General features: G+C 38.0%; 1 protein-coding gene across 1 annotated transcript; it reads right to left on the bottom strand.

Moving 5' to 3' along the window:
* Window positions 1–9,380: 9,380 nt before the first annotated feature.
* On the bottom strand, window positions 9,381–10,100 carry B0H65DRAFT_409830 (uncharacterized protein; the record flags this gene model as incomplete). The annotated part of the gene is made up of 1 exon (XM_062823826.1): window positions 9,381–10,100. A coding segment is annotated over one exon (720 nt), but the record flags the coding sequence as incomplete, so codon positions are not given.

Raw genomic sequence — 10,100 nt, forward strand, 5'->3', positions numbered from 1 at the left:
AATCCAAAATGGTTTCATACATATCCCATTTCCCCAGAATATGGTGCATGGAAGGCGCAGGTAATGCCGCGGTCATGCATTTGATCGTCCCCCCACCCCGGTGGCCGTCGATGTCATCTCACTCCGGCTGTACCTCCCCGGTTTGCGAGGCGCAATCCGTCCCGAGACCCCTCATTGCCCGCCTCTGACTTACAACACTGCCACACCTCGCCCCATTTAATACCAACGCTTTGTCTGGGGAATCCTGGCTTCTGCCTATCGATCAATGTGGCTTATTTAATTGATATACGACGGGTGAGCGGGACAAATGATTAGGAACGAAATTGATGTTGACGTCGTCAGGTTGGGTGAGAAGTTCAGGGGAACATTCTTGGGCGGTCCTTCAGCAGCAGTGCAGTGCATTTGACTTGGTGCACGTTCCTTAACATCCTGCTCCACTCCGTCCCGCAGGCTTCGGCACGATGATTCGTGCTGTAGCTATGCGCTTTTCAAAAGCTGTAAGAGGGCAATAAGATAAGAATTGAGATCAGACAGAATAAAGTCTATAGAAAAATGATTTTAAAATAATTCATGCTGTTGTTTTGGACGACAGGAAGCGTTGTCTTCCGAGAAGACATGATTTAAGTGTTAGTGCACGTTCAGGACCAGGACCTGCAGCATTTAGGGAACATCCCGGTAAGCAACCTCCACCGAACTGAAGCTTCTTTGCGGACAAACTCAAACTCCTCCTTGTAGACTGTGATTCTGAATCCTTTACCGTTTTTAATGTGTAGATAATCTGATGTTTGAACCGCTAGCTTCTAACATCGCCAAGAGGAGACCTTGAAAGTAATGCGTAGAAGTTGCGGTGGATCCAAGTTAGAAGGTGTAGACATCGCGACCCCACAACCGGTCACCCCCCACAACCGGTCATGCAACTTCATCATCAGGACCCAGATAACATCGAAAATTAGCCACTTTTGCAGCGTTTTGAGCCGTTTAAAATATAGATCTATTCATTCTAATATTCGTAGATGACTTGCAATGTCGTCTCGAGGGCCCTTTCTACCTATTGTACTAGATTTATAGTATTCTTAGTTGACGATATCTTCCTTCGTTTGGGAGCCTATTTTAAAGCTTTACGAACTTTCAAAATCTCCTCTACACTTACAAATTTATCGTTCCCCCCTTCTCGAACCTTCCTTTTACTTCTAAGTTTATATAACTCGAACTAAGCTTCCAAATATTATATACGATGGTCTTTTGCAGCCAATTCAGCATTCTTAACATCCAGAGACTTAACTATCTTAGTATAAACAATCCTAAAATTACAATTGAAAGTAGATAACTCGTTATTAATACCTTCTACCATATTCCTAAACGTCTAAGGAATTTTAAAAATAATATTATCCTTTAATACCTCGATTCTAAGTAGTATTCTAACTAGTAATAGCTAGAGGGGAAGGGCATCGTCATTAATAATAGCTTCTAAGTCGTCCAGGACAGCAGATCTATTCATTAGCTATATCCCATCTTCCTAAAGCCTAACCGAAAGTTTCTAACACTCACGCCTCGTCGTAAAGCCATTTAATAATACTAAAGAAAGCGTTATTTATTTACTAGCGCAAATATAATAAAAGTAGTAAAATCCTTTATCAAATTCCTAAAATATAACTTCAATACTAAAAAGACTAATACATCGAATAGCTAAGTCTTATAAAAAGTATAGGGAAATAGAAAGAAAAGCTAAACATTATTCTAGAAGGCTTTTAGAAGGAAATCGTCCAACAGATAACTCGAATACTCATCGAAAACCAAAAGGCGCCAACCGTCGTTTATCTAAGTCTCTAAAAAATAAACCTCCTTCAACCATCGTAAAGCAATCCCTAAATTACTCTAACCAATCAAAGAGCTATCGTATTTCCAACTTTTAAACTCATTATCCATATTATCAAAGAACCATTAACCTTAAAGAGATATACTAATAAAAATAATGACGGAGGTTAATCTCTTACCCTTAGCGATACTATATTCGATTATAAATACCCAAGTTATTACATTAATCGTTATTACATATACCTTCTTTATTAAAACGCTCCCAAGTACTCTACCATCCCTAAATTCTAACTCTTAAAGACCATATTCATCTATATTAGTTATATTAATTAGTATAATAGCCTTATCGCGAATAACAGTTTCCAGCAAATTGAAAAAAGCCGTAAATACTTCCTTAATTAATCCTCTAGCTCGAACCGATTTGAGAGGGCTCGAAATTTTGATTCTAATAGAAAGATTCCTCTTCATAAACTGGTCTACCTATCGCGCTCCCAACTTATCATCATCGCCTCCTCTTTTTAATATTAATATAGCGAACCCAGCTACTTAACGATAGTTAGGAGCCCGGCCAACCTTCGCCTTATTCAAAATCTAATCGCATAAGAAGGATTCCTATATTAAGGAGAATCGCTAGCTCGATATTTTAACGGCGCGCTTAGTAGGGATGCCTCAAATACAATCGGACAAGGTAGACTAGGCAATACCGTATTACTTCGATACAGCGCGCTGGGACAAGCCGTTATAAATGGCGTTAATAGCCTAATTAATTAGGCGCTCTTTCGCCGAATTCATTGTACTCATTTTGAGTTAAATTGTTATGGTGCAAGGGTACAGTATGGGTGAGTCGAAGGCAAAGCTAAGATTCTATCTATAATAGAAGATTTTAGATGGGCAAAAGAAAAGAAGAAAAGAACTAGGTATAAGCGTACAGACCCAAATAAATACCCTAATTATATAAGCGATAGCGGGACCTATATATAGGTCGCTGTCAGCCAATCCCTTTATTCGTATCCCCTTCACCTATATAATAAACCCTATACGTACTAGGATCTACCCTATAACTAGTTTTAGTATAGCTAATTAAATATCTTATATCCCCTAAATTGTACTATACTTAGAATCTTCCATATATTTTATTCTAATAGTTACTTTATATATAGTACTTAAACCCAGTCCGCTAATGCTATTATATTACCCCCCCTTATATAGAAGATTCGTTTACGAGTCTTACTAAATAATTATATAAAATACTATAAATTATATTTATTTCTTCTTCGTAATACGTTGTAAACGCTTTAATCCGTCTACTTGGGGGTATTTATCTTTATTATATTATTCTGTATCTTTGTTAAGCTAGTTTATTAATTTCCGGGGCGGGCCAGGGGCGTCCGGGTCAATTTCGTAAAAGTCCTAAAATACTTTTAGTACGTATTTAAAATCGGAGGTAGGATACTACTTTAAGTCCGGGTCCTAACCTTTCTAATTTGTTTAGTAGAAGAATTTCCTATTAGCTACCTTAGAAGCCGTAACTTTATTAACTTCTTACTCAGGGTTTCCGTTCTTATTTATAACCGGACTGGGGTATTCGATTATTTATCCTAAAAGTAAATTATTATTATACTTTTTTAAATCTACGGGGCTTAATTTATTTATATTTAGGGCTATAATCGGGATGAATTCCTCTAATAGGCTAGAAATGGTAATAATAAAAGTAAGGATAAAGATTGTAATTCTATTTTCTTCTATTAGTTTGAATATTTAAAGTGTATAGTACGCATCCTTCTTATTTTTTTAAGTCTTAAGGTCCTTAATCTTTCGAGAAAACGTATCCGCTACTACATTCTTTATACTAGGTTAATACGTAGTTTCGAAATAGTATTAAAATAGAAACTTTCCTTATCCAGCTTATTAAAAGTTAAGGAGGCGTTTAGTATTAAAATATTTAAATATTCAATAATTAATAATAATTATAAATGGTTTATTTTATCATAATCCAACAAATTCGGGTCGCTAAATTTAGAAAGTCCTAATAATAACGAATAACTCCTTATTGTAACTAGGATAGTTATGCTCGGCGCTTTATATAATCTTTAAAAAGAAAATAATTAGGTACTATTTTCTAGTATCTTCCTATAATTAAAATAATATTCCCGCTAATATTCTATCGCTAATATTTATTTCTACCCTAATTTTAATATTATAGTAAAAATACTTTAATAGCGGGGCCTCCATAAGTAATTTCTTAAATTCTTCGAAAGCGGCTTAGTATTTAGTAATCTAAATAAATACTTTTCCCTTTTGTATTAAATTCGTAAAGAATAAGAAGGAGACCGGATTTTTTGTATAAATAATTTTATAGAGAAGAGAAGGCTTATAATTTAAAAGGTCTTCGTTAAGTAGAAAGGTTTTAAAGAAATAATATAGGAACCGTTAGAAGAATTTTTAGAAATTATAATATTAAAAGAATTCGAATAGTAATATAGGCCTGTAAATATTAATAATAAACCCTTAGAATAATATTAGCGCAAAAAAAGTATTCGCTCTAATAAATAAAAGAGAAATTAATTATAATTAAAAGTTAACGAATCCCTTTCCCTGAAGAAATAAAAGGATATATAAAAGCTAATCCCTTATATAAAAAATTAATTTATAAAAATATAAAAATAAAAAGGAATGTAAGCAACCTATTTAGTAAATGAAGTTTTCACTACTATTTTCTATTATATTTTAACTAGAAGGATCGGTTATAAAACTTCTTTCTTCCCGAATCTCCCCCTCCTTTAAAGGAGACTACTTCATAAGGTAGTCAATATTTATTTCCTCCCTACTAAGAATTTATAATTCTAAGAACGAATTGGCCGTAATTATAATAAAATTAGGAGGGGCGGTAATATTAAGTAAAATAATATTAGCATAAAAGACCGAACGAATATTATATTATAGAGGCGATTTAATAACGGCGAAGAGGTTTTGGATGCTTCTTTTAAAGGAATTACGCTTATTAACGGGCTTAGCGAAATTTTAGAGGAAAGAATCGTTCTAAAATTAGAGCCCAACTACCTAAAAACGTAGGGAATTTATAGTACTTTATAAAGACGATATATTGTCCCGGATTCAATTTAATTCCTTAAAAATAATAAAATTATAGGAGGGAGAGGCGATAAACGGCATAATAAGAATAATAAATTATATAGGAATAGCGGGAGTAGGTATAATAGTAATAGTAAAAATAGGTATAATAACGGGGCCAGTAATAGTATTAGGGCTAGAGAAAAAAGTAGGGCTAGTAATAGTATTTAGGTTTATTAATCGGTAATCGAAGGTTTATTTATTAAAACGGTTACGAATTATAAAACGAATATTATGTTCAAATATTTTATTAATAGAAATTATATTTTTGCGAACTATAGTATTATTATCTTTAGCCTAGGAACCCGGATAATTATATAATTCCTAATTATAATAAATATTCTAAGTTAATTCGGGGGTAGGAAAATAAATCTTCCCTAATTTAGCTTTATAAATTATATACTTTCCGTACGCAATAAAATCCGCTCTGATATATTTGTAATGACGAAAAAGGTAAAGTTAGTATTAAAACGCCGCTAATTTATATTTAACGGCCGTAATTTAAGTTTATAGTTTAGAAAATTTCTTTTATATATTAATACGGATAGAAGGGAAAATACTATAATATAAGGCTACCGGGTCCCCTTTAATTACCTTTACTTTACTTTTACTTTTATAATTAGAAGGGATTTTAATAATTTCCTTGTCGTTACCGACTATAAAAATAGCGACCGGGGTATTAGGGCAGATAGGAGGGGTAAAGCCGATAGGAGGAATAAAATTAGTAAGAATAATAATTATAATAAGAGCGTTAAGAGTAATAAGAGTAGGGTTAAGTTATAGGAAATATAAGCCTAAATTATACTACGGTTAAGTGTAATTAAAATAATTAAAATTAAAGAAGTAATTATACTATTAAGAGTAAATAGGTTGAATATTAAGGGTTAGGAGAAAGTAAACAGCTAAGGTTACGAAGGGTTAAATAATTAGAATTACGAACGGTTAAGGCTAGATAGTAATAGTAGGCGCGGGAATAGGAATTGCTAGCGTAGTAAATTAAAGCTACGAAACCGGGGTTTACTCTTATTAAACTTATTATTAGGCGAAGAATTTCTTATATTATTAATTTTTATAAAGCTTCATTACGAAAATTTATTTTATAATTAGATAGATAGTACGTAAGGGAAGGAGTAGAGGATTTATTAATTATATTTAAATTTGCGATAAAAGAGGAAAGAAAAGAGAGAAAGGGAGAGAGGAGGGGACGAAACCTCTTTATACACTAAGTTGTAAGGTAATAGCTATAGGATAAATAAGCTAAATTAAACTGGATAGGTAGAATATATAGAAACGGAAAGTACGCGTACTATTTATATATAGTATTATATTATCGCTTTAATTATTAGAATAATTTAGATTAGGAGGAAAGGGCTAATATTATAAGGCTACCGCCTAAAGGTTTATATTAGGTTTTATAGCCTAATTGCTTGCTTGTAGCTTATACTTTATAACTCGCGACGGCGCTGCGTCTCTATAACGCTGTATACGTACCTATAGCCCCCTTCAAAAGGCTATAATCTATAGCTCCGCTTTATAGCCCGATTTTTCCCCCTTTCCTCTTTATAGAACCTTATCGATCTTATTTTGGCTCAGTATCTGTACTATACTCTGCTGTCCCCCTTACAATACTAGAGCTAGTGCTATAGCCTAGAGCTATATATTTACGTATTAGTTATATATTTTAATTATATGTAGCTTTACGTACGCGCGTACGGACTAGTTTGCTAAGCTCTCGCCTATATAACTAATCCTCTACGTATACTTCCCTTCCTCTCCCTCGTATAATAACGCATATCTTACCCTACCCCAACGGTGCCCTCTCGCCCCGTGATATAGCTATATTAAAGTAATTAATAATAATAAGGAGGATAATAAGGAACTAGGTAAATATTAAAAGGAAAGGGTTCGAAAAGTATAGTGGCGGGAGGAGGTATAATAAGAGGAGGTATAACGAAAAGAAGTATAGTAGAAAGAGGCGCCTATCGAAATATTCTTTAAACTTTCGTCCCTTAATGATAATTTTAAATTTAGTAATTAACATAGCGAATAGAGCGTTCAATTTATAACATTTTATATTAAACGCTATAGAAATATTATAAGATTTCAATTATAAGGAGGCATAGAAATGAATTGGGTTATATGGGGACCGATTCAATAATATAAATAATATTCTAAACGCCCAGATTTACCGCTAAAACCCTATATTTTATATAACAGCTGACATTTGAAAAAGGTGGGTGTCTGTGGGGAAGGGGTGGGTGTACCTAGGGTTCCTCCTGGAGAAACTCGTAGCCGAGGGTTCTGCGAGGTCGTATTCGAGGCCGAGAATGTCTGCCCTGAGCTGAACCAACTCCCGGGTGGCTAGATGTGAAGGTGGCATGGTGAATGGAGGGTGAGCAGCCGCCAGACTTGGAGTGTCGTATGTGGGCTTTCGTAAGGAGAAAACCTGTCCGCACTCCAAGACAAACCTCCGCGCATCCTAAATCCAGGGCTTATACAAGGCTTTTCTCAACTACTATTTGAGCCTATATCTTAAAACCAGTTCCAACTATGTCTAAAGGTTTGCCCATCCTATTTGAGGCCATTACAGCATTTTTTACTTGTTGGGTGGATGCGTTGTAGCCGTGTTGTTGGCCGTACTAAATCCTAATTGCAAATGCCGGCGCTGCGAATGCAACTACGTATATCAAAGACCAATTTAAGAGATAAAAGGTAATTCAAAATAATAGGTGGGCAATTCAATACCTTCCTTTCTTTTATACTAAGTTATATGGCAATATGAGCGTTGTGGCTGGAAATAATCTGGGTTTACTTGTTGAAAATTAGGGTGCGCGGAGGTTTGTCTTGGAGTGCGGACAGGTTTTCTCTTCGTAAGTGGTGGGACGGGACTTCCAACATTTCGAAAGCCAGAAATACATGCTGCAGCATGAGTGACTTAGGCAGACATATATCATATTGCTTGCCGTTGTCGATCGGAACCCCCTTGTCCGACGAAGACCACTTTCTTGTTCACGCTAACGAAGCCCTATACAAGGCAGATGCCAGACCAAGAAGGTCTCAGGTAGACTGTTGGTTCCTCCACCGGTCTAGCTTCAGGTACCCGAGATAGCGTTCTCGCAGTGTGCCGCGGCCTTGGGTCAGCTTCTAGGGGTAAGACTACGTGGGCCCTGTGATAGTGCTGGGTTAGAATGAATGAATCCCTGGACAGATCCTCGACTCCACGCCACTGAAAGGAACTACCTACCTTGATCTAGCTCCAGCAGTTTGGGTTTGACTCACAGCCGTGAATTATGGAACATTGAATTGTGGTTGACTTGTAGTAGTTGACCACGCTACACTGTGCCAGGCAAGAATCCTGTCTATGAACATCTGTTACAACGTCGACCAGTAGACATGTGGCACGGCATGGGTAATCAGCCAATTCGCATAGACAAGCGTGTCTCCTGGTAAATTGGAGGCTATTCGAGAGGGCGCGGAATGTGAGCTGGGGGCGGATGAAGCAGTTTAACTGCTTTGCGAAGTATTACAGTGTATTGCTTCTTGGGACAAACCCGACCTAGAGCCCATTCGAACTCAGCAGGGGGGTTGGTGGCAGCTGCTTCAATTCCTATAACCACTGTTTGTGTATTTCCAGCAGTCCCAAGCGTGATCACCTTCTGACGACCGTACTGAGGCCCTTTATTGAGAAGGTGCCCTGGTTCATGGTCATAGCCAGGAAAGAGGACAGGAAAGAGGACATGGCGAGGGATATGACTCTGCTGAATCAAGCTGGTGATCTCTGGCAGGTCATCCTCGCCTAGAAGAAATGCTCGTGGAATTCCGCCTTCCAACACATGACAGAAATCGATGATCACGTATAATTTGCGAGAATGTTGTTGATTACTTAAGTGAGAAATCTTAAGCTCGACGCACGCAATCTCATATACCTGCCCGTAAAATCCGACCCATGGCGGGAAGAACAACGATCTCGACGCATCCCAATGCGTATGGGGAAGCGTACGGGAAACTTTGATGTGCAGATCTGATGACCACCTTATTGATACGGAGTGTTCAAATATTTCGTCCTTTGACTTCGACAAGGTCCTGTGGTCCATAATAATGGTGTTGGCGATGGCGGAAACAGCAAGAGAACCGTTGTCCCAGCTGATGATTCGGGGTTCGTAGTCCATCAGTATTCTTACACCAAGCCGAACGTAGAGCCCCGGGCCGATTTTCTGGAGAAAAACAGCGGGGGTTGTTATGCCCAGGCTGGTGATATATGGGGTATAGTAAATGTTTTGGAGTCGTGCTCTGCCCATGCCCTCTGTGATCCCGATTACACACACGTTCGGGCCGAAATTCAATCCCTTGTTTGTCAGAGTAAACTCCGGAATATCGCGAATGCTCATGCTTTTGGAAGGTTTGAGGTGCGACGTTCCCTCGATCATGTGCTCCCATGTTGCCCCAAAGTCTGCCGGTGAAGTAGCAAAAAGGTTACATGAGGGATGCTCCGTCAAGCTTTTCTTGCTGTTCTTCGGTTGAAAATTAAGAGGTTCACCCCAAAGAAAGATTGACAAATCGTTGCTACGCTTGATGATCTCCTCTTGGAGTCTGCGGAAAGCATTGTCGCCTTCTCCGTAGATGAGTGGCATATTGACCTCGAATATTCCGAGTAGACAGTAAGCTTTGTCTTCAGGACGGGTCGTTTCACGAGACGAGGCCCAGAGCATCCGCTCGGCAATCGCAAAGTCACTCAGTGACCGACGATGGAGAAGGATGTCCTTTGAAACACGCGTGATGCGGTTGATGAATTCCAGGATGCGGTTGTCGCCTTTCTCCCCCACGACATTCCAGTCTCTGTCGAACAATATCACTGTTTTGGGCGCAATGAGTTCCTGCAAGGTGAACCCTCGTTTGAACCAGCGGCATATGCCGAGCTCAAGTTCCGGCCATGCCCCGGGAGTAAAGTCGACAAGATAGGCGTAGCATTCATGGGCATTTTTGTACCAGCGGTACATGGAGTTGATGCTCTCGGTGAGCTCGGCGCTGCTCGACTTGTCGATGCAACAGGTGTCAATCCAGGCCCATTGCTGACCCCTCGTCTGTGCCATTTTGCAGGTATCCTGTATTTTCTTGTATCCAGCCTTTACCATGGTCGACGGAGACTTGGAGACCAT

This window comes from Neurospora tetraspora (assembly GCF_033439725.1).
Source record: "Neurospora tetraspora strain CBS 560.94 chromosome Unknown B0H65scaffold_5, whole genome shotgun sequence".
Lineage (NCBI taxonomy): Eukaryota > Fungi > Ascomycota > Sordariomycetes > Sordariales > Sordariaceae > Neurospora > Neurospora tetraspora.